The sequence below is a fragment of the Ranitomeya variabilis genome, chromosome 4 (assembly GCF_051348905.1).
Source record: "Ranitomeya variabilis isolate aRanVar5 chromosome 4, aRanVar5.hap1, whole genome shotgun sequence".
Taxonomy (NCBI): domain Eukaryota; kingdom Metazoa; phylum Chordata; class Amphibia; order Anura; family Dendrobatidae; genus Ranitomeya; species Ranitomeya variabilis.
In genome coordinates this window covers 337613013-337639481 of record NC_135235.1, presented here as the reverse complement: position 1 = coordinate 337639481, position 26469 = coordinate 337613013, and the positions used below count along the sequence as shown (strand labels likewise).

Below are 26469 nucleotides of genomic sequence, written 5' to 3'. Positions count from 1 at the left end.
AACCAGGGTAAACATCGGGTTACTAAGCGCGGCCCTGCGCTTGGTAACCCGATGTTTACCCTGGTTACCAGTGTAAAACATCGCTGGCATCGTTGCTTTTGCTTTCAAACACAACGATGCACAGCGATCGGACGACCAAATAAAGTTCTGGACTTTATTCAGCGACCAACGACATCACAGCAGGATCCTGATCGCTGCTGCGTGTCAAACGAAACGATATCGCTAGCGAGGACGCTGCAACGTCACGGATCGCTAGCGATGTCGTTTCGTGTGAAGGTACCTTTAGATGGATTGGTCTGCAGGTGTCATGTTGCATTTGCAGAGTCCCTGATGTACCTAAACAGTAGAAACCCCCCACAAGTGACCCCATATTGGAAACTAGACCCCCCAAGGAACTCATCTAGATGTGTTGTGAGAACTTTGAACCAACAAGTGTTTCACTACAGTTTATAACGCAGAGCCGTGAAAATAAAAAATATTTTTTTTTCCACGAAAATGATATTTTAGCCTTCACATTTTTTTTCCCAAGGGTAACGGGAGAAATTGGACAACAAAAGTCGTTGTCCAATTTGTGCCGAGTACGCTGATACCCCGTATATGGGGGGGAACCACTGTTTGGGCGCACGGCAGAGATCGGAAGGGAAGGAGCACTGTTTTACTTGTTCAAAGCAGAATTGGCTGGAATTGAGATCGGACGCCATGTCGCGTTTGGAGAGCCCCTGATGTGCCTAAACAGTGGAAACCCCCCAATTCTAACTGAAACCCTAACCCCAGCCCTAACCCTAGCCCTAACCCCAACCCTAACGGTAAAATGGAAATAAATACATTTTTTTAAATTTTATTATTTTTCCCTAACTAAGGGGGTGATGAATGGGGGGTTTTATTTACTTTTATAGCATTTTTTTTGGCGGATTTTTATGATTGGCAGCCGTCACACACTAAAAGATGCTTTTTATTGGAAAAAATAGTTTTTGCATCACCACATTTTGAGAGCTATAATTTATCCATATTTTGGCCCACAGAGTCATGTGAGATCTTGTTTTTTGCGGGACGAGTCGACGTTTTTATTGGTACCATTTTCGGGTACATGACTTTTTTGATCGCTTTTTATTCCGATTTTTGGGAGGCGGAATGAACAAAAAACAGCAATTCCTGAAATTCTTTTAGGGGGACGTTTATAGCGTTCCACGTGTGGTAAAATTGATAAAGCAGCTTTATTCTTCATGTCAGTACGATTACAGCGATACCTCATTTATATAAATTTTTTATGTTTTGGCGCTTTTACACAATAAAAACTTTTATATAAACAAATAATTGTTTTTGCATCGCTTTATTCTGAGAGCTATAACTTTTTTATTTTTCTGCTGATGATGCTGTATGGTGGCTTTTTTTTTGCGGTTAACTAGTGGGATAGTTTTATAGAGCGGGTCGTTACGGACGCGGCGATACCAAATATGTGTACTTTTATTGTTTTTTTTTAATTTACATAAATAAATGGAATTACTGGGAAATGTTTTTTTTTTCCTTTATTTGGGGATTTTTAATTTTATTTTTTTATACATTTTTTTTTTTTACTTTCTACTATTGTCCCAGGGTGGGACATCACTGTATTAGATCAGATCGTTGATCTGACAGTGTGCATAGCACTCTGTCAGATCAACGATCTGACAGGCAAGTTTAGGAGGCTTTCCGGCGCCTGCTCTCAGCAGCTCTCAGCAGGCGCCGGCTAGCCAGGTCATCTCATGACCCGGAAGGAGTCCCGCGGCCATCTTGGATCCGGGGACTCCTTCCGGATCACCGGAGCAATGCGATCTCATCGCGTTGCTCCGGTGGGAGAGCGCAGGGAGCCCCCGTTAAATGCCCGCGATAGGCGCTAGCACCTATCGTGGGCATTGCTGCGGGGTGTCAGCTGTCATATACAGCTGACACCCGCACCCGATTACCGCGGCGCTCAGCGTGAGACCGCGGTGATCAGTGCGCCGTACTAGTACTGCGGCTGGCACAAATGCAGTGCCGGCAGCGCAGTTCTAGTACGGCGCATGTCGCGAAGGGGTTAAAGTGCAGACTCTCAGTGTTTAGCCATGTTCACACACTCAGTATTTGGTCAGTATTTTACCTCAGTACTTATAAGCTAAAACCAGGAGTGGAACAATCAGAGGAAAAGTATAATAGAAACATATGCACCACTTCTGCATTTATCACCCACTCCTGGTTTTACCAGTATTTTACCTCAGTATCTGTAAGCTAAAACCAGGAGTGGGCGATAAATACAGAAGTGGTGACGTGTTTCTATTATACTTTTCCGCTGATTGTTCCACTCCTGATTTTGGCTTACAAATACTGATGCAAAATATTGATGAAATACTGAGCGTGTGAACGTGGCCTTAATTTGAGGGTATTCACATCCTAATTGGAGAAAAGGTTTAGGAATTATAGCTCTTTAATATGTAGCTTCCTCTTTTTAACGGAAGTGAAAGTAATTGGACAATTATTTCAAAAGCTCTTTAATGAGGCAATAGCCCATGCAACCCAATAATCTATCATCACTTAAGCAGGTAAAAGGTCTGGAGCCGATTCCAGGTGTAGTATTTGCATATGGAAGCTGTTGATGTGAACCCACAACATGTGATCAAAGGAGCTCTCAATGGAAGAGAAACAGACCATAAAAGTAATCCAACACAGAGAGAGCAGAAATGTTACAAGAGCCAAATCAACAGTATGGTACATTCTGCAAAAAAAAAAAAGAAAAGAAAAAGAAGACGACGAGCGAACTAGTGAGCTTGGGAACTCAAAAAGGTCTGAACATCCACAGAAGACAACAGTGTTGGATGATCACAGAATACTTCCCACGGTGATGAAAAACCCCATCACAACATCCACCCAAGTGAAAAACAGTCTCCAAGAAGTAGGTGTTTCAGTATCTAAGAAAAGTTAAAGGGCCACTGTCACCCCCCCCCAGCCGTTATAAACTAAAAGAGCCACCTTGTGCAGCAGTAATGCTGCAGTCTAACAAGGTGGCTCTTTTAGTTTTTGATTCATTTATTACCTCATAAAAGCGTTTTAAAAATTGGCCACACATACCAGATATTGTACCAGGAGGCGGTCCGAAGCGTCCTGTATGAATCCCCCAACTGCCGTCACTCTTCTCTTCAGGGGCGATGGTACCCGCCCCCCTGAGTGCTGTTATCTTCTGAAATCCGGCGCCTGCGCTGTGCGTGCCTGCCTGGGGCCTGCGCAGTGTTCATTGTCAGTGCGGCCACACTGTTGCTGAATCCCCCGCCCCGCACTGTTATTCATTATGCACAGTGCGGGGCTGGGGTTCCTGGGAAGGCGGGGGAGCTGGGGAGCGTCTAAACAGCGCAGTGCGCATGCCCAGGAACCCCAGCCCCGCACTGTGCATAATGAATAACAGTGCGGGGCGGGGGATTCAGCAACAGTGTGGCCGCACTGACAATGAACACTGCGCAGGCCCCAGGCAGGCACGCACAGCGCAGGCGCCGGATTTCAGAAGATAACAGCGCTCAGGGGGCGGGTACCATCGCCCCTGAAGAGAAGAGTGACGGCAGTTGGGGGATTCATACAGGACGCTTCGGACCGCCTCCTGGTACAATATCTGGTATGTGTGGCCAATTTTTAAAACGCTTTTTTGAGGTAATAAATGAATCAAAAACTAAAAGAGCCACCTTGTTAGACTGCAGCATTACTGCTGCACAAGGTGGCTCTTTTAGTTTATAATGGCTGGGGGGGTGACAGTGGCCCTTTAAAGCAGGAAGACCCACAAACAAGAAACACCAGAAGTCAGGTGTAGTAAAGCCCTGGCAAACCATCACAAGGAAGGAATCAGGGCGTTTAGTGACGTGCGTGGTTTCCAGACTTCAGTCTGTCATTGCCTGCAAAGGATTCTCTTCAAAGTAGTAAAATGAACATTGTATTTGTGGTAAAATTAATTGGCCAATTACTTTTGAGCTCATGAAATGAAGAGGCTTTGTAGAAAAATGGCTGCAATGCCTAAACCTTTCACAGGATATTTTTGGTTAACGCCTTTACTTAAACCTGAAAGTCTCCACTTCAATTGCTTCTCAGTTGTTGTGGCCTGCAGAGCCCAAATCATGGAGATTCGCTCACATCCAAATAATTTTGGACCTAACTGTATGGCTATGTGCACACGTTGCGGAATGGGGAGCAGAATTTTCTGCACAAAATCTGCATCTCCTGGCAGAAACCGCAGGTGCAGATTTGCCGCGGAATTTGTGCGTTTTTTACCACTGCGGATTTCTATAATGGAGGGGTGCATAAACGCTGCAGATCCGCACAAAAGAAGTGACATGCACTTCTTTGATACAGGAAAGAAATATATCTTGGTACCGTTTTAGCCAGTAGATAGAAAAATATTTAGAATTGAGAGTCCTCAGTGGTTGATACCTTTTAATGGCTAACTGAAAAGATGGTAACAAATTGCAAGCTTTCGAGACTACATACGTCTCTTCATCAGGCAAAGACTAAAACAAATTCTGAAGAATCACATATTTATGCACAACATAGTATACTATACTATGTTGTGCATAAATATGTGATTCTTCAGAATTCATTTTAGTCTTTGCCTGATGAAGAGACGTATGTAGTCTCAAAAGCTTGCAATTTGTTACCATCTTTTCAGTTAGCCATTAAAAGGTATCAACCACTGAGGACTCTCAATCTAATATATAAAGCTGAATGTGTGTGTGTGTGTATGTATGTATGTATGTATGTATGTCCGGGATTGGCATCTGAACCGTCGCAGCTACAGCCACAAAATTTTGCACAGTCACACGTCTGGACCCCGAGAGCGTCATAGGCTATGTTGTGAGGTGAAATTTTAACCCCGCGCTTTCCAATTCACCAAACAATTTTGCCCCTATCTACATAATGGGGAAAAAGTGAAAGGAAAAGTGTTGGAGGCGTCGCAGCTACAGGCACAAAATTTTGCACAGTCACACGTCTGGACCCTGAGAGCGTCAAAGCTATATTGTGAGGTGAAATTTTAACCCCGCGCTTTCCAAGTCACCAAACAATTTTGCCCCTATCTACATAATGGGGAAAAAATGAAAGGAAAAGTGTTGGAGGCAAATTAACAGCTGCCAGATGTGAACAAGGGGGACTTAAAGAATGACAGCGATGGCACCAAAGAGTATATACTGTACAGTTGCTAAGGTGGGGCCCCAACATGGGATAATCACACCACCACGGGGATATGAACACACACACAAAATGCGCCACACACTACCACGTGCTCGAACACATATACCACCCTCAGTGCACATTTCACCACACATACACCAACCTCGCCACATAAAAGTAGAAACACAAAAGTCGCCGCTCAAAACTCGCCACGCGCAAAACTCTCCACATGCAAAACTCGCCACACGTGCAAAACTCGCCACACGCAAAACTTGCACACGCAGAAAAATTGCCACACGCAGAAAAATTGCCACATGCACAAAAGTTGCAACACATGCAAAAGTTGCCTCACACAAAACTTGCACATACTCAAAAGGCACCACACATAAAACTCGCCACGCGCAAAACTCGCCATGCGCAAAACTTGCTGCACACAACTTGCTACACTAACCTGTCACATGCAACTCGACACACAAAAAGTTGCTACACGCATGTCGCCACACAAAACTCATCTCACAAAAGTCCCTACATGCATGTCGCCACACGCAACTCAACACACACAACTTGACACACGAAACTCGCCCTAAAACACACACAAGTCTGGTATCCTTCAAAAATAAAAATCTGATTAATAAGCAGACAAACTACAAGAGCAACAAATGTACCATATAGGAATCCGGCAGCTGTCAGTCACATGACCAGTCTATTATGTGTATGTGTGAGCTAATATATACTGCCAGGGGGTGGGCTTACTGTTGGCTGGGGATTTATCAGGCTGCCATTTTAGCTTACAAATACTGAGGTAAAAATACTGACCAAATAACGTGTGAACGAGGGCTAATACAGGAGGAGATGGCATACAGCTATATACTATATACAGGAGATGACACACAGGTATATACTATTTACAGGGGAGATGACACACAGGTATATACTATATACAGGAGGAGATGACACACAGATATATACTATATACAGGAGAGATGACACACAGGTATATACTATATAGAGGAGGAGATGACATACAGGTACATACTACATACAGGAGGAGATGACATACAGGTATATACTATATACAGGAGGAGATGACACACAGGTATATACTATATACAGGAGCAGATTACCTACAGGTATATAGTATATACAGGAGGAGATGACACAGGTATATGCTATGTATAGGAGGAGATGACATACAGGTATATACTATATACAGGAGATGACACACAGATATATACTATATATAGGTGAGATGACACACAGGTATATACTATATACAGGAGATTACATACAGGTATATCTAATATATAAAGCTGAATGTGTGTATGTATGTATGTGTGTATGTCCGGGATTGGCATCTGTACCGTCGCAGCTACAGCCACAAAATTTTGCACAGTCACACGTCTGGACCCCGAGAGCGTCATAGGCTATGTTGTGAGGTGAAATTTTAACCCCGCGCGTTCCAATTCACCAAACAATTTTGCTCCTATCTACATAATGGGGAAAAAGTGAAGGGAAAAGTGTTGGAGGAAAATTGACAGCTGCCAGATGTGAACAATGAGGACTTAAAGAATGAGAGCGATGGCGACAAAGAGTATATACCGTACAGTTGCTAAGGTGGGGCCCCGACATGGGATACTCACCACACACGGGGATATGAACACAAACACAAAATGCGCCACACACTACCACGTGCTTGAACACATATACCACCCTCAGCACACATTTCACCACACACACACACCAACCTCGCCACATAAAAGTCGAAACACAAAAGTCACCACTCAAAACTCGCTACATGCAAAACTCGCCATATGCAAAACTAGGCTCACGCAAAACTCGCCACACGTGCAAAACTCACCTCATGGAAAACTCACCTCATGCAAAACTTGCACACACAGAAAAATTGCCACATGTACAAAAGTTGCACCACATGCAAAAGTTGCCTCACACAAAACTTGCACATACTCAAAATGCACCACACATAAAACTCGCCACGCGCAAAACTCGCCATGCACAAATCTTGCTGCACACAACTTGCTACACTAACCTGTCACATGCAACTCAACACACAAAATGTTGCTACACGCATGTCGCCACACAAAACTCATCTCACAAAAGTCGCTACATGCATGTCGCCACACGCAACTCAACACACACAACTTGACACATAAAACTCGCCCTAAAACACACACAAGTCTGGTATTGTCCTTCAAAAATAAAAATCTGATTAATAAGCAAACTACAAGAGCAACAAATGTACCATATAGGAAATACGGCAGCTGTCAGTCACATGACCTGTCTATTATGTGTATGTGTGAGCTAATATATACTGCCAGGGGGGAGGGCTTCCTGTTGGCTGGGGATTTATCAGGCTGCCAATAGCAACCAATCACAGCTCAGCTTCTATTTTGCTACAGTTAATTAACCTGAGCTCTGATTGGTTAATATAGGCAACAAAGACATTCTCAGTATAACAAAGCTAATATATGTTGTGAAATGCTTCTATTTGCTTAGTTTTTGCCTTTTAATAATTACATTTCTATCTATTTGTTTTGTGGTTTTTGTGTGCAGAATAAATTTTTGTTAACACATTCTATTTTGCTAACAGCAGTCATTAACCCGGGCGAAGCCGGGTAGTACAGCTAGTCTAATATATAAAGCTGAATGTGTGTGTGTGTGTATGTATGTATGTATGTATGTATGTCCGGGATTGGCATCTGAACCGTAGCAGCTACAGCCACAAAATTTTGCACAGTCACACGTCTGGACCCCGAGAGCGTCATAGGCTATGTTGTGAGGTGAAATTTTAACCCCGCGCTTTCCAATTCACCAAACAATTTTGCCCCTATCTACATAATGGGGAAAAAGTGAAAGGAAAAGTGTTGGAGGCGTCGCAGCTACAGGCACAAAATTTTGCACAGTCACACGTCTGGACCCTGAGAGCGTCAAAGCTATATTGTGAGGTGAAATTTTAACCCCGCGCTTTCCAAGTCACCAAACAATTTTGCCCCTATCTACATAATGGGGAAAAAATGAAAGGAAAAGTGTTGGAGGCAAATTAACAGCTGCCAGATGTGAACAAGGGGGACTTAAAGAATGACAGCGATGGCACCAAAGAGTATATACTGTACAGTTGCTAAGGTGGGGCCCCAACATGGGATAATCACACCACCACGGGGATATGAACACACACACAAAATGCGCCACACACTACCACGTGCTCGAACACATATACCACCCTCAGTGCACATTTCACCACACATACACCAACCTCGCCACATAAAAGTAGAAACACAAAAGTCGCCGCTCAAAACTCGCCACGCGCAAAACTCTCCACATGCAAAACTCGCCACACGTGCAAAACTCGCCACACGCAAAACTTGCACACGCAGAAAAATTGCCACACGCAGAAAAATTGCCACATGCACAAAAGTTGCAACACATGCAAAAGTTGCCTCACACAAAACTTGCACATACTCAAAAGGCACCACACATAAAACTCGCCACGCGCAAAACTCGCCATGCGCAAAACTTGCTGCACACAACTTGCTACACTAACCTGTCACATGCAACTCGACACACAAAAAGTTGCTACACGCATGTCGCCACACAAAACTCATCTCACAAAAGTCCCTACATGCATGTCGCCACACGCAACTCAACACACACAACTTGACACACGAAACTCGCCCTAAAACACACACAAGTCTGGTATCCTTCAAAAATAAAAATCTGATTAATAAGCAGACAAACTACAAGAGCAACAAATGTACCATATAGGAATCCGGCAGCTGTCAGTCACATGACCAGTCTATTATGTGTATGTGTGAGCTAATATATACTGCCAGGGGGTGGGCTTACTGTTGGCTGGGGATTTATCAGGCTGCCATTTTAGCTTACAAATACTGAGGTAAAAATACTGACCAAATAACGTGTGAACGAGGGCTAATACAGGAGGAGATGGCATACAGCTATATACTATATACAGGAGATGACACACAGGTATATACTATTTACAGGGGAGATGACACAGGTATATACTATATACAGGAGGAGATGACACACAGATATATACTATATACAGGAGAGATGACACACAGGTATATACTATATAGAGGAGGAGATGACATACAGGTACATACTACATACAGGAGGAGATGACATACAGGTATATACTATATACAGGAGGAGATGACACACAGGTATATACTATATACAGGAGCAGATTACCTACAGGTATATAGTATATACAGGAGGAGATGACACAGGTATATGCTATGTATAGGAGGAGATGACATACAGGTATATACTATATACAGGAGATGACACACAGATATATACTATATATAGGTGAGATGACACACAGGTATATACTATATACAGGAGATTACATACAGGTATATCTAATATATAAAGCTGAATGTGTGTATGTATGTATGTGTGTATGTCCGGGATTGGCATCTGTACCGTCGCAGCTACAGCCACAAAATTTTGCACAGTCACACGTCTGGACCCCGAGAGCGTCATAGGCTATGTTGTGAGGTGAAATTTTAACCCCGCGCGTTCCAATTCACCAAACAATTTTGCTCCTATCTACATAATGGGGAAAAAGTGAAGGGAAAAGTGTTGGAGGAAAATTGACAGCTGCCAGATGTGAACAATGAGGACTTAAAGAATGAGAGCGATGGCGACAAAGAGTATATACCGTACAGTTGCTAAGGTGGGGCCCCGACATGGGATACTCACCACACACGGGGATATGAACACAAACACAAAATGCGCCACACACTACCACGTGCTTGAACACATATACCACCCTCAGCACACATTTCACCACACACACACACCAACCTCGCCACATAAAAGTCGAAACACAAAAGTCACCACTCAAAACTCGCTACATGCAAAACTCGCCATATGCAAAACTAGGCTCACGCAAAACTCGCCACACGTGCAAAACTCACCTCATGGAAAACTCACCTCATGCAAAACTTGCACACACAGAAAAATTGCCACATGTACAAAAGTTGCACCACATGCAAAAGTTGCCTCACACAAAACTTGCACATACTCAAAATGCACCACACATAAAACTCGCCACGCGCAAAACTCGCCATGCACAAATCTTGCTGCACACAACTTGCTACACTAACCTGTCACATGCAACTCAACACACAAAATGTTGCTACACGCATGTCGCCACACAAAACTCATCTCACAAAAGTCGCTACATGCATGTCGCCACACGCAACTCAACACACACAACTTGACACATAAAACTCGCCCTAAAACACACACAAGTCTGGTATTGTCCTTCAAAAATAAAAATCTGATTAATAAGCAAACTACAAGAGCAACAAATGTACCATATAGGAAATACGGCAGCTGTCAGTCACATGACCTGTCTATTATGTGTATGTGTGAGCTAATATATACTGCCAGGGGGGAGGGCTTCCTGTTGGCTGGGGATTTATCAGGCTGCCAATAGCAACCAATCACAGCTCAGCTTCTATTTTGCTACAGTTAATTAACCTGAGCTCTGATTGGTTAATATAGGCAACAAAGACATTCTCAGTATAACAAAGCTAATATATGTTGTGAAATGCTTCTATTTGCTTAGTTTTTGCCTTTTAATAATTACATTTCTATCTATTTGTTTTGTGGTTTTTGTGTGCAGAATAAATTTTTGTTAACACATTCTATTTTGCTAACAGCAGTCATTAACCCGGGCGAAGCCGGGTAGTACAGCTAGTTCTAAATATTTTTCTAACTGAAAAGATGGTAACAAATTGCAAGCTTTCGAGACTACATACGTCTCTTCATCAGGCAAAGACTAAAACAAATTCTGAAGAATCACATATTTATGCACAACATAGTATACTATACTATGTTGTGCATAAATATGTGATTCTTCAGAATTCATTTTAGTCTTTGCCTGATGAAGAGACGTATGTAGTCTCAAAAGCTTGCAATTTGTTACCATCTTTTCAGTTAGCCATTAAAAGGTATCAACCACTGAGGACTCTCAATTCTAAATATGCACTTCTTTTAAATCCGCAGCTTTTCCGCACCATGTGCACAGCTTTTTTTTCGCTATTGCTTTACATTGTACTGTACATCACAGTGCGGATCTGCAGCGTTTCTGCGCGGAAAAATCCGCTGCGGATCCGCACTAAATCCGCACCGTGTGCACACAGCCTATGTGATTAATACGGCTGCTATAAAAACTACAGCTCACACTGCAAAATACAACATTTCATACAGCTACTTTGAAGGAAAAATGTAAAACATTCTGTGGGCTGAAATTCTAAAAGTTTGGTGCCGGTTTCATCTACTTGAGACTAAACAATGCTCCCTTGGAAGAATAGATAAGCAAATTGGTTTTCCTCCAGAAGAAATAAAGCTGCATCTGTGGTGTCTATAAGCACAGGGTTTACATCACCTGACTTTTGGCATTGAACAACGCCGATTGGCGACTTATTTGCTGATCGGTGACACTCTTGTGACAGATGAGTGCTGCTGAGAGCAATAATGTTTAAGTCAGCTTAAAAATAATTTCACCTGACAAACAAGCGTTTGTTCATTCATCTGGTGATTGGAAGCCCGTTTACACTGCACGACTATCAGGAAACGAGTGTTCCTTGGAAGAAGGGGACGCACTAACCCAATAGACAAACATCAAAGGCCCCTCGCCAGTAGTGTAGCTACCGGGGGGGCAGATGGTGCGGGCGCCAAGGGCCCGGTGCTCTGAGGGGGCCCACCCGGAGCTACGCTACTGTAAACTGTATCGGCGCGCGCAGCACCCCGTTACAGTTACTTTCTGCGGCAGAGCAGGGAGAATCGATCTCACTGCTCTGCTGCCCGGCCGCTATGGGGCCACTGAGCAGGCGGGGGGCCCCGGTGCCAGCAGTGGGCCCCCCCGCCATCATCGGAAGATCAGCCGGCATTTAGCCGATACAGCTGATGGCATTGATGGGAGGAGCGCTGCGCTCCTTCTCCCATCATTCCCCTGTCAGTGTCGGCATCTGACGTCGCCGACACTGACCACGGGCGCGATGACGTCACTGCCCGGCGCCAGATCAGCGGGAGCAGCGCAGGAACCAGGAAGAAGAGAGGTGAGTATCTATTGATTTATTTTAATGGGTGCTGCTGCCTTATTACAGGGTCTGCCTATGGGGGGCTGCCTTATTACAGTGTCTGCCTATGGGGGGGCTGCCTTATTACAGGGTCTGCCTATGGGGGGGCTGCCTTATTACAGGGTCTGACTATGGGGGTGCTGCCTTATTACAGGGTCTGCCTATAGGGGTGCTGCCTTATTACAGGGTCTGACTATGGGGGTACTGCCTTATTACAGTGTCTGCCTATGGTGGCTGCCGTATGCTATAGAGTCTGCCTATGGGGAGTGCATTATACTATATTGTGGACTATTTAGTGCATTATGCTACTGTATATGGAGGCTATCTAGGGGGCCATCATACAGTATGGAGATTACAGTGTGGGGGTCATTATACATTGTTGGAGCCATCACACAGTTTGGGGGCTACTAAGGAATCAGTATAGTGTGTGGGTGCATTATACTGTGTATAAGAGAGCATCATACTGTGTATAGGGGAGCTGTACAGGGGGAGACTCGGGACATTATTAAATGTAAAGTGGGCCCTTATTGTTATAGGGGAACTCAGGTTACTGTGGCTATCAAAGGGGGCACACAGGGCAATATTACTTTCTAGGGGGCAAAATATGGGCACTGTTTTCTAGGGCACTTGCACCCAGTATTACTATATTATAGAGGAGTGCTTTAGAATTTAGAGGGCACAGAGAACCACACAGCAGGTGCAGTAATAGGGACACATACGGCATCAGCGGCTCAGTATTGGGGTATCAGGGGCAGTAATAGGGACACATATGGCAGCAGTGGCTCAGTATTGGGGTATCAGGGGCAGTAATAGGGACACATACAGCAGCAGCAGCTCAGTATTGGGGTATCAGGGGCAGTAATGGGGACACATACGGCAGCAGCGTCTCAGTATCGGGGTATCAGGTGCAGTAATAGGGACACATACGGCAGCAGCGGCTCAGTATCGGGGTATCAGGGGCAGTAATAGGGACACATATGGCAGCAGCGGCTCAGTATTGGGGTATCAGGGGCAGTAATAGGGACACATACGGCATCAGCGGCTCAGTATTGGGGTATCAGGGGCAGTAATAGGGACACATATGGCAGCAGTGGCTCAGTATTGGGGTATCAGGGGCAGTAATAGGGACACATACGGCAGCAGCAGCTCAGTATTGGGGTATCAGGGGCAGTAATGGGGACACATACGGCAGCAGCGTCTCAGTATCGGGGTATCAGGTGCAGTAATAGGGACACATACGGCAGCAGCGGCTCAGTATTGGGGTATCAGGGGCAGTAATAGGGACACATACGGCAGCAACGGCTCAGTATTGGGGTATCAGGGGCAGTAATAGGGACACATATGGCAGCAGCGGCTCAGTATTGGGGTATCAGGTGCAGTAATAGGGACACATACGGCAGCAGCGGCTCAGTATTGTGGTATCAGGTGCAGTAATAGGGACACATACGGCAGCAGCGGCTCAGTATTGGGGTATCAGGGGCAGTAATAGGGACACATACGGCAGAAGCAGCTCAGTATTGGGGTATCAGGTGCAGTAATAGGGTCACATACGGCAGCAGCGGCTCAGTATTGGGGTATCAGGTGCAGTAATTGGGACACATACGGCAGTAGCGGCTCAGTATTGGGGTATCAGGTGGAGTAATAGGGACACATACGGCAGCAGCGGCTCAGTATTGGGGTATCAGGGGCAGTAATAGGGACACATACGGCAGCAGCGGCTCAGTATTGGGGTATCAGGGGCAGTAATAGGGACACATACGGTAGCAGCGGCTCAGTATTTGGGGTATCAGCAGGATGAGGGGTTTGTGCAGGTTGGGAATAGATGGTGATGGGGCTGGAATATGAGAAGTGAAATGTGTCTTTGCTGTATTCTCTGCAGATGAGTTGTAGCTGGAAGAAGTTGTCATGTCGGTCTGGGCCAGATGGAAAAGACGGGAAAAATGAATGATTCCATCAGAAAGAACGTCAGCGGTAAGTCATTATTTGTAACTGTGCTGTGATCTCTTATATGTTCTGTAGGGCTGGTATCTACCACTGACCATATGGCGGTAATATCCATGTTGGTCGTTATATAGAGATTATCTTCAGTAACAGTGCGGTCATCTGCTGAGGTTGTCCTCCAGTATTAGGGCGCGTCACCGAGTTGTAATCAATTAGTCATATACCAACACTTATTCAAGGTTTGGACAACCTCCAGTCCATGACACTGGAGAGATCTTCCTTCCCTCTGGATGAGAGCCAATTTCCATATCATATCAAGTAAAAAATGAATATAAAAGTAATTTATAACAGAGCTAGTCAGTAAAATGTAACCTAGCCACTTGATGACCATGATATTTTTTAGCTATAAGGGGACAAGACTATCAAATGTTTCTATGCATGTGCGGTTAACAGATTTTTCCGTACGTATGGCACCATATTAAAGCGGAGTTATTGTCTGCATTGTTATCTATATATATAATTGTCTAAGGGGTATTTCCGTCTGTCTGTCCCAGATATTCATTGGTCGCGGCCTCTGTCTGTCATGGAATCCAAGTCGCTGATTGGTCGCGCCAGCTGCCTGTCATGGCTGCCGCGACCAATCAGCGACGGCCACAGTCCAAATAGTCCCTCCCTACTCCCCTGCAGTCACTGCCCGGCGCCCGCTCCATAATCCCCTTCCCCTCCAGTCACCGCTCACACAGGGTTAATGGCAGCGGTAACGGGCCGCGGTGTAACGCACTCCATTACCGCTGCTATTAACCCTGTGTGTCCCCAACTATTTACTATTGATGCTGCCTATGCAGAATCAATAGTAAAAATGTCATGCTAAAAATAATAATAAAAAAAACACCTCCTATACTCACCATCCTTTCGAGCTCCTAGCGATGCTACGGTGACCGCTTCATGCAAGCGGCAGGTTCAGGTCCCAGGATGGTATGCCAGAAGGACCTTCCATGACGTCACGGTCATGTGACCGCGACGTGATCACCGGCCCTGCGAGAAGGACCTTCCATGACGTCGCTGTCACATGACCGTGACGTCATGGAAGGCCCTTCTCGCAGGGCCTATAATCGTCTAAGGGGCACTTCCGTCTGTTTGCCTGTCTGTTTGTCACGGAAATCCCGCGTCGCTGATTGTTCACGGCCGGCAGGCCGCGACCAATCAGCGACGGGCACAGTCCGGCCGCGAATTCGCCCCTTCCTACTCTGTCAGTGCCCGCTCCATACTCCCCTCCAGTCAGCGCTCACACAGGGTTATTGGCTGCGTTACACCGCATTACACCATGGTGTAACGCAGTCCGTTAACGCTGCTATTAACCCTGTGTGACCAACTTTTTACTAGTGATGCTGCCTATGCTGCATCAATAGTAAAAAGATCTAATGTTAAAAATAATTTAAAAAGTAAAAAATCATGATATACTCGCCTTCCGGCGCCTTTCCCGCTCTTCGCGACGCTCCGCTCCCAAGAATGCATTGCGGTCTCGTGAGATGATGACGTAGCGGTCTCGCGAGACCGCTACGTCATCATCTTGCGAGACCAAAATGCATTCTTGGGACCGGAGCGTCACGAGGAGCATCACTAACGGCCTGGGCTGGATCCGGGGGGGGCCGATGGAAGGTGAGTATATAACTATTTTTTAATTTAATTCTTTTTTTAACAGGGATATGGTGCCCACATTGCTATATACTACGTGGGCTGTGCTATATACTACGTAGCTGTGCAAAATATTACGCGGCTGGGCAATATACTACGTGGCTGTGTTATATACTCCGTGAGCTGTTCTATATAATACATGGGCTGTGTTATATACTACGTGGCTGTTTTATAAACTACGTGGCTGTGTTATATACTACGTGGGCTGTGTTATATACTGCGTGAGCTGTGCTATATACTAAGTGGCTGTGTTATATACTAGGTGGGCTGTGCTATATACTATGTAGCTGTGCAATATACATGGCTGGGCAATATACTACGTGGCTGTTATATACTACATGGCTGTGTTATATACTACGTGGGCTGTGCTATATACTACGTGGGCTGTGCTATATACTACGTGGGCTGTGCTATATACTACGTGGGCTGTGCTATATACTACGTGGGCTGTGTTATACACTATGTGGGCTGTGCTATATACTACGTGGGCTGTTATACACTGCGTGGGCTGTGCTATATACTGTGTGGGCTGTGTTATACACTGCGCGGCCTGTGTTATATACTACGTGGGCTGTGCTATATACTACGTGGGCTGTGTTATACACTGTGTGGGCTGTGCTATATACTACGTGGCTGTGCTATATACTACGTAGCTGTGCAATATACATGGCTGGGCAATATACTACGTGGGCTGTGCTATATACTACGTGGGCTGTGTTATATACTAAGTGGCCTGTGTTATATACCACGTGGCCTGTGTTATATACCACGTGGCCTGTGTTACATACCACGTGGCCTGTGTTATATACCACGTGGCCTGTGGTATACACTGCGTGGGCTGTGGTATACACTGCGTGGGCTGTGCTATATACTAAGTGGGCTGTGCTATATACTAAGTGGGCTGTGCTATATACTAAGTGGGCTGTGCTATATACTAAGTGGGCTGTGCTATATGCTACGCGGCTGTGCTATATACTACGTGGGCTGTGCTATATACTACGTGGTTGTGCTACATACTACGTGGCTGTGCTATATACTACGTGGGCTGTGCTATATGCTACGTGGGCTGTGCTATATGCTACGGGGGCTGTGCTATATGCTACGTGGGCTGTGCTATATACTGCGTGGCCTGTGCTATATACTACGTGGCCTGTGCTATATGCTACGTGGGCTGTGTTATATGCTACGTGGGCTGTGGTATATTTCTCTGCTGTATCTGTGCATCATGAATCGTGGTATGTGTTAAAGAGGGGGGCCCACTGAGACTTTTTCACCCGGGGCCCTCAAAAACCTGGAGCCGGCCCTGGCTTCACTGATTGTTCGCGGCCGGCTGGACATGACCAATCAGCGACAGGCGCAGTCCGGACTTGAATTGGCGCGGAATTTGAACCACGCTTCGCTAATTGGTCACGCCCAGCCAGCCGAATCCGGTGTATAAATTGCATTATTCTGAAAACCTCATAAATAAACTACATACATGTTCTAGAATACCCGATGCGTTAGAATCGGGCCACCATATAGTATGTATGTATATATATATATATATATATATATATATATATATATATATATTTATTTATGATTTGTCCTATGTGGGGAAATTCATCTGGGGGATCTTGGTAAGTACAGTTAGTATTGCAGAAATATTATTTTCCTGTTATTTCACTTTATTTCCCCCAAAAGTTCCCCTATAGCATAAAAAGTGCTTATTGGGCACTTAACATTGAGAAGGCTCTGGGGCTTGTAGCCGAAATGGCTGCAGAGACATGTGACGTTAACAGATAACGATAGCCCAAGGTCAGTAAGAGAGGGTATTCATTCGTTGTTTGTCCCCGATGAGTCGTGGGTCAGATCAGCATTTAGAGCACACCGCAGATCCATGCATCGCTGGTGCCATAGAAATACATATAGTGTGTGCAGCAAGCGTCAGCAGCACGGAGGACAAGCCTGCAACTCACATACAAGTGTCTGCAAGTGATCAGAACAATTCACATGCGGTTAATATTAAGAACTGAAGGCGAGGTGCTTATAAAGCCTCATCACAAACAACACAAGTCCTGGTCAGAGTTATTTCTAGGGTGCACTTGTCATTGGGATTATCGGAGCACAGTCAGGTGGACAAGTACAGGAATGGCTTGGGATGCAGTATACGTACAGAGGCCAGACTGAGGTTAAAAATTCTTTTCTGTAGGAATAGAGAAGACATTACTTATACCCTATATTCATGCCCAACGGAGTGGAGAGCATGGCGGAGTGTGAACAGTCCCCATTACCTTGGCTGCACTTCTGAGATGGTCATAATAAACTTCTTCTATAGCCTGGAAGTAGATGACTCCTTTCAGCTTTGCTTCATGTTTGTCTGCAAGGAGAGTAATAGTAAGGTTAGCAAAAAAAATAAGGAGCGAGCTGTCAGAGCAAATGCAAGACACACTAAAGAAATTATACGGTAGATTGCGATTTCTTCATATTCACCGTTGACTGGTCACTTCTATGAACGATAGCTACCTTGCGGGGGGGTGAGGGTATGCCACATAATACAATGGCTTCAATGGTAGACTGCTGTCAATGGAAAATGTGCACAGATTGGCGAGACTGGTGTATCATAGATTCACATATCTCTCCAATCTGTGCCCATTTTGCAAGATAAGCTCTAACATTATTATTCACTACGAGACAACACTAAGAGTTCAGATAACCCGGCAACCCCACAAATGACACCAGAGAACATTGCCAACATCTACAAATGACACCAAAGAGCAAAGCAACCCTCTACAAATGACACCAGAGAACGCAGCGACCCTACAAATGAAAACAGAGAACATGGCCAACCTCTACAAATGACACCAGATAATACAGCGACCCTCTACAAATGACAGCAGATAACACAGCGACCCTGTAGAAATGACACCAGAGAACACAGCGACCCTCTACAAATAACACCAGAGAACACAGCAACCCTCTACAAATGACACCAGAGAACACAGCGACCCTCTACAAATGACACCAGAGAACACAGCGACCCTCTACAAATGACACCAGAGAACAGGACAACCCCACAAATGACACCAGAGAACAAGACAACCCTAAAAATTACACCAAAGAATAAGGGGACCTTACAAATGACACCAGAAAACAAAGCGACTCTCTGAACAAGAAGCTTGCTTGAATATCTTACATAGCTTACCTGTCTGCTGCCCTGTCAAACTGCAATGCACTTCAACAAAATTGAACATGTACCATCAATGGCCGATTGTACAAAAGATGGATGAATCGAGTCTGCATAAGTCTTTGTTAGCAGCTCTGTTCTGACTCATTGAAAGGAGTCGGTGTCCCAAGCAGAGGAACCCCTACATAATGTCTGTATGCCCCAACACTGGATAAGGTTGTGTTTGTGTCTTTTTTCTGCTTGTATAAAATCAGTATTCATCCTGTCCACATGAGAAATTTTACTAACGACTAACGTTTATAATCTATGTTGTTGGAATTAGGTTAATCATTGGTTTAGAATAAGTTAACAGAGTAAACTTTCTTTTCTATGCAGAGTGGGTCAGAGTCACAATCTAAGGCTGACATCACACGAGCGTTAAAAAACTAAAAATCAGTCTGATTTTCATCCAGAAAAGTTGGACAATTCCGAATGCAATCTTTTTTTTTTTTTTTTACTCAGCAGCCATTAATATTTTACAGGACCATTTACAGTTTCCCATCTTACAGAATTGCAATGAATCTGTAAAAATTGGATGCCATCTGAAATCTCAGCATGCTGCAATTTTTTTCTCGTGCCGAATAGAGCCGAGAAACAATACGCAGACCTGCACTGCCTCACTGAAGAACATTGGTCAGGGTGTAATACCTTTTTATTGGATTGCACTCTTCAGGTTTGTACGGTCGTGTGAGTGAGCCCCAATGGTGGAAGTCAGCATGGACACTCGCTCTACTAGCAGAAATGCCCGGTTCCGGACTGGCACGCATGCCCCTCTGCGTGTGGCAGGACACCAGTTGTTTGACGGACATCCTAAATAAGCTATGAGCAATCCGGATAGACAGCTGAGTCGCTAAATACAGCACCTGGCCGGGTGCGAAAAAGTATCTCTAGGGCGACAAACCAGGGGACCTAATTCTGTGCACCATAATCCAGGAAAGCAGCTGAACACGTGCGCATGGTCAGTACCGCATAGACTGTGGCCAGAAGGACATGTCTGGGATGCTTGTGGTCGGGCAGGAGAGGCAGCAGGCATAGTCACCACCAGTAATCATCAGTGCAGGTATATATGGATATATGCACCAGACCTAGGCGGGTTACACTTACTAATATTTAAGGACCTGTCACAGGTGCTTGGCCCTTTGTGTTATACACACCAAACATAGGAGGGAAATGGATGACAAAAGGGGTCAGGTGTGAAGGGATCATTTATGGCCAGGAATGAGTTACTTATGACGCCATACGTCTCCACACTATTCCCGTTAATCATTTCTTGGAGTTGCGTAGACAATTCGGCATTTTTCCATAAGATCGTCTACAAGAGGCCACTTACCCACATAATAGGACAGTGTGCGTTTCAGGCGATCAAACACAAACCAGCGCTTCTTCCAGGACTTGATTTTACCCCCCATCTTGGTGAGAAAGCCTCGACACATTTTTTCAGTTAGAATGATGTGAGAACAAGCATCAATGACATGGCCTGAAGACTCCACGTGAGTGCGCAGGTCAAAATCCTCTTTTCGAATAGGTAGGTAACGGGTAAGAGGTCGGGCCTTTAAAGCAAATGGGGGGTAAAGGTTAATAAAGCAATGGCTACAGAAACACAACTCATACAGACGATTTAAAAAAAAGTCTCTACACCCATGTTAAGTTAAGTTACTAGGTCATGCAAAAAAAAATAATCAAACCAGGAAGAATCATTTCATAACTTTTTCCACCTTTATTGAGAAACAGCAAAACTTTTTGGGTGCAAAAATAAAAATAAAGAACTGAAATACTGTGGTTTCACAAATATGCACACCCTTACACACGTGCCAATTGAATTTATGACAGCAGTCAGTATTTTTGTGTAGAAGTCTATCATCTTGGCAAAACTAGAATAGGCCCATTCTACCTTACAGTAGCTCAAAATCTGTCAGATTAGGAGCGTGTCTCCTGTGTACAGCGCCCTCTCGAGGTCAACCCATAGATTTTCACTTGGATTCAGGTCTGGCCATTCCAAAACTTTGATCTTCTGGTGAAGTAAATTCTTTTGCTGGAGTGAAGGTACAGTGGCTTGCAAAAGTATTCACCACTATCCAAACAACACCATGAAGAGACCAAGGAGATCTCCAAACAAGTCAGGGACAAAGTATTTAAGAAATACAAGTGAGGGTTGGGTTATAAAAAATATCCAAATTTCTGATGACCCCCCGGAAGCACCATCATATCCATTATCATCAAATGGAAAAAACATGGTACCATAACAAACCTGCCAAGAGAAGGCCGCCCACCAAAACTCTTAGCCCCGACAAATTAAGCATTATTCAGAGAGGCAGCATAGAGGCCAAAAATAACCCTAAAGGAGCTGCAGAGTTCCCTAGCAGAGACTGAAGTACCTATCCATACAATCACAATAAGTCATACACTCCATAGTGATGGGCTTTAATAAAGAGTGGGCAGAAAAAAGCCTTTACTTACACACAAAAATTGTAAGGTTCGTTTTGAGTTTGCCAAAAGACATGTGGGAGACTTCCAAAATGTATGGAGGAATGTGCTGTGGTCAGAGGAGACTAAAATTAAACTTTTGGGCTACCAGGGTAAACACTAGATCTGGGGCCAAACACAGCTCATTACCCCAAGAACACCAACCCCACAGTGAAACATGATGGTGGCAGCATTATGCTGTGGGGATGTTTTTCGGCAGCAGGGACAGGGAAAATGTTCTGAGTCAAGGGGAAATGGATGGTGAGAAATACAGGGATATTCTTGAGCAAAACCTGTTTCAGTCTGTCAGTAATTTGAGACTAGGACAGACGTTCACCTTCCAACAAGACACTGCCCAAAACATACAGCTAAAGCAACACTCAAGTTGTTTAAGGGGAAACGTGTAAATGTTTTGGAGAGGCCTAGTCAAAGCACAGACCTTGATCCAATTGAGGATCTGAGGTCAGATTTGAAGATTGCGGTTCAGTAAATCATCTAACTTGAAGGAGCTGGAGAAGTTTTGTCTTAAGGAATGGGCAAAAATCCAAGGTGGCAAGATGTGGAAAACTCATACAGAATTATCCAACGCAACTTGCAGCTGTAATTGCAACAAAAGGAGGCTCTACAAAGTACTGACTTTAGGGGTGTGAGTAGTTATGCACACTGAAGATTTCAGTTATTTTGTCATGTTCGTTGTTTTGGCTAATTCTGAACACAGCCACATCCCCGAACATAAGAGGGTGTTCACACTTTTTTAACCACATTTTAGTTTTATTTTTAATTTTTCCCTTCAAAATTATTTCAGTTTTTTGCTCAATGGATTTTTTTTTTTTTTTTAACAGGAGGACAAAAACCTGTCATTTTAAACAGGGGTGTACACTTTTTGCATCCATTCTAGATAAGTGCTACAGTATGGACAACAGAAAGGCTGAAGCTCTCACCTGTGAGAAATGTTTCTCTCTCATTTTCACCTCTTTCTCAATCAGCCTTTGCCTATGAGAAGTTTCATCCTGAAGACGTTTCTCCAATTCTTTCCTTCTCCTCCTCTCATCTTCCAGTGCTCTTTTTCGTGCCTCAACTTCACGCTCCTGCAATAGTGTTAGCATCAGTGAAAAATAATAATACATATACAGACTGAGGCACCATTGCTCTGTGCCCCGTCACACGAGTTTATGGAGGACACATCTTAGGAAGCAGTAGACGGGCTCACCCTGGACTCTACAAGTCTCGCTCTCTCTGCATGGGCCTCTAGAAGCATCCTCTCCATTTCCTCAATCTTCAGCATGTCTAGGCCACTGGCACTAATGGAAAAAATAAGAGTATGAGAAAAAGCAGAGTACCAGAAGTAAATGAATAATCCAGGAACAAGAAGTGGATAGTCCAAGTACAAGAAGAAAGTGAACAGAGCAGGCAGATGAACCCACCTGGACATGTTGTCCGGGGAGCAGGCGGAATTCCCGGTGGACACGCTGGTGTCCAGACTATCAGAACTCTCCAGGCTCAGTGTGTCATATCCATGTGAAGGGTCATCGTCCCGAGAGTGCAGAGGTCTCTGATGGTGCAGGATGGAGTGGTGCATGATTGGAAGGTAGCCTTGAGAAGCTGCCCCATGGAGAGACTGCCATTGTGATTGAGCCTCGACTACAGCTTTCTGCTTCAGCTCCGCAAGGCGTTTGCGTTGTTCATCTATCACTTGTTGACCTGCAAAGAAAAGGACTGATGTAAAAGACCAAGAGCAAGTGGAGAACCAACCATAAATATTCACTGCAAACCGTACACAGTGACTTACACAATTACAAGACAGGATATCCAGTAAGGTTTGGTGTCATAGCACAAAAGAAATCCATAAGTGTCCTCCTAAAAGTCTGAGGTATACAGCCATACCTTCTGAAAGGAGAAGCTGTCTGCTATGAATTGCCAGATGTTGAATTAGAAATCTTCCCTTTCCAGCAAAGGTGTATATGAGACAATTACAAATAAAGGGGAACTACTATTCCAGTAAGTAATGGTATATGGTCAGGATATGCTCTAATGGAATAATCCGAGAGTGAACGGGGCACGGCCTGCATCCCTTCCGCAGGGTCTCCACTGCAACGTCGCTCCAGCTTCATTGTTAGGATTAGGGCAGGTACAGATGACTGTATTTAATGTCTGAGTGTGAACCGACAAAACATCAAATCACAATCAGACCAATATTAGTCTATAGGGCCGTGCGCTTGTCTGTTTTTTTTCCTTGGACCGTATCGGTCATAGGAAAAAAATCACAGCATGCATGCGTTTGACCCAAATTAAGATCGCACTGAGCCATGCAAGTGAATGAGTTGGTGGAAAACATCAGACTGCACTTGGGTGACAGCTGAGTGCAGACCAATTTCCACAGATTGACAAAATGGAGAAGATGCAAACATTTACTTCCTTACCTACTCCTCTTCCGAGAGAATCAGATCACACTGTGATCTCACTCTTACCACCGTCTGTTCAGAGTGTGATTGGCATAAACGGCCCTATTCTCTCGGATGAGAGCTCATATGCTCATTTGCTTCCGCCCTTGGTAAGATTTCAGACCACCCCTGGACAACCCCCGTCTTAAATGCTGCTCCTAGAAAACAATAAACAACATACACCCAACCCAGGGCCCATGCCATTATAACGATATTGGCGCTGTGTCTCCCAGAGCTCCCATAACATTGAGCGCTGCAGCCTATCAACAGCTTCTGATGGGCTGCAGCCTCCTCAGTTCCGTCACACAGAACAGATCCATCTGACGGGAGTGTGAAGGCCAATCAGAGCCGCTGACAGGCTACAGCACTCACGTGACATAATGTTCCCTGAGCGCCAGGAGTCACAGTGCCAACATGGCTGGTCCAGGAGGGGAGTGTGTTATTCTTTTCACTGTAGGAATTAAGAAGGGGCTGTCCAGTAGTGCATGACCCCTCTAAGTAAAGGCCTACCCTGGCAATATGCCATCACCGGCCAAGGTGGGAAGATCCCTTGTAGCAATCCCATAATAAAGGTCTATTACCAAGATGTTAGCAATCACGTTTTGTTGTCAAACTGCTTTGTTCTTCAGAAAATCGTAAGAAAACTCTCTACCAGTCGGGCCATTGAGGGTAAAGAGAAAGTGGCCACAGACCATTCACCTCAATCACTCTACTGGTATCTGTCTACAGGATGCACGCGCCATTCACAGGTTGGAGCAGAGGGTTGGCCATCAGGGCGGACAGCAAATCGCTCCAGTCCAGAGAGCTTACAGAGCTGGGTTGGTCAGGTGCAAGGTTTCATTCCTAATTTCTTATCATCCCTATGATCTGAACGACTCCTGATGGCAAACAAGTGGAATTGCTGATAGAAGAAACATGACCAGTGGGATCACCAGAACGGAAAACGATCACTGTATGGCCAGGAGACCATCACAGTGGTACCATGGGAGACGTCCTGGGGGGTACACTAATCATGTGGTCATCCTAGATACATCAGTAGGTGATAGTCCTCGAAGATGCAAGAGGTAAAGCTACAATCGGGGCACTGCTACCCAAAACTCTACCGTCTACCTGGACACAACAAAAAAATAAGAAACTCTAAACTGTACGTGACACCAGGTGCAAGGTCTGCACAAAGCACACAAGTCACAGTCTACACAGGCAGTGACGACACACAACAAACGTCTTGGCTACCTGCGACTTCAGACAGGAAAGGCTTCTCTACGTTCAAGTCATCGGCTAAAAAGACATACAGATTGGAACATGAATCTGAAACGATGAGACATAATGAGCGAGAGGGGTGCACAGAAGAGACAGGAGGACCAGCGTCCTAAGATTTCATTCAGGAACATGTAATTGTAACAAGGTTAATGTGTAAATCACAGTGGAGAATTGTAAGTGTGTAAGGTAAGACGAGATGCACAGCGGTAAAGAGGCACACCGGCGAGTGCCGCAGGAGAGTAGTAGGTGCACTTAGGTGGATTAGTATTACTATACGATGTGGCTCAGGGTCTGTCACCTTTTTGTTGAAGGGCTAGTTGCCTCTTGCTCTGGATGTCCTGCAGTGTGATTGCCAATCCGTGGGAAAGGCTGCCTGAGCCATTCTGTGTCAATATTGTATTCTAAGAGAGGAAGAGCTTGGTATATTAGCCACACAATGTGCTTCTCATCAGGTGAGGAGCAGAGATCAGGGCAGAGCGCCATCGCGGCCACTTACCTTAGGAGAAACACTGCGGCCCAGGGTGGCAATGGAGAACTGGGAAGACGACGGAGAGACAGTCTTCATCCGAGGAAGGGTAGCACCACCATCAATTTCTGTCCGAGAACGAGACATCTGTAAGGGCAGGAAGGTAAGTGTACGTGACTTGTATGAACAGACGACTGGAGAGAAAACAGTCAGCCATGCTATCATGCCAAATCAAAGAGAAGGTCCATCTCTGACCAATGGTGGCTGTACAGACGGCCAATGCAACTTCTTCCATCTTTGTGTGCTCTTAAGTAAAAATCAAACGTAAATGATTGACTATATATTTAAAGGAAAAAAAACCTGGAAATCATCAACAAGCAGCTGATTTGCAGGTAACAGAACTTATTATGGCTCACTGACCGTTTCACATACAGTGTCTACGTCTGAACATGTCATGATTAGTGTTGAGCGATACCTTCCGATATCCAGAAGTATCGTATCGGATTGGATCGGCCGAAAAATATCGGATATTGCCGATACCGATACCTGATACCAATGCAAGTCAATGGGACAAAAATATCGGAATTAAAATAAACTCTTTCTTTCCTTGTAGGTTAATTCTACATGAAGGAAAACAACTAAGAATAATGTAGAATGTATTGGGGGAGGTGGAGAGGCATACAGAGACACAGAGACCGTGTGGAC

General features: G+C 44.8%; 1 protein-coding gene across 15 annotated transcripts in view; it reads right to left on the bottom strand.

Annotated features, from left to right (window-relative positions):
- PHLDB1 (pleckstrin homology like domain family B member 1) overlaps positions 1-26469 on the bottom strand; it is a 282210-nt gene that overhangs the window by 9656 nt on the left and 246085 nt on the right. For 9 of the 15 annotated variants that reach the window (XM_077250609.1, XM_077250611.1, XM_077250603.1 and 6 more), the window contains 9 exons: positions 25795-25911; positions 25597-25699; positions 25272-25316; positions 23022-23298; positions 22808-22898; positions 22539-22685; positions 20465-20684; positions 18203-18288; positions 18085-18114 (listed from right to left, as the gene is read on the bottom strand). In XM_077250609.1, coding sequence (XP_077106724.1) covers positions 18085-18114; positions 18203-18288; positions 20465-20684; positions 22539-22685; positions 22808-22898; positions 23022-23298; positions 25272-25316; positions 25597-25699; positions 25795-25911 — 1116 coding nt within the window. The remainder of the gene's footprint in view (positions 1-18084; positions 18115-18202; positions 18289-20464; positions 20685-22538; positions 22686-22807; positions 22899-23021; positions 23299-25271; positions 25317-25596; positions 25700-25794; positions 25912-26469) is intronic. The other 6 variants (XM_077250606.1, XM_077250614.1, XM_077250605.1 and 3 more) reach the window with 3 other exon arrangements.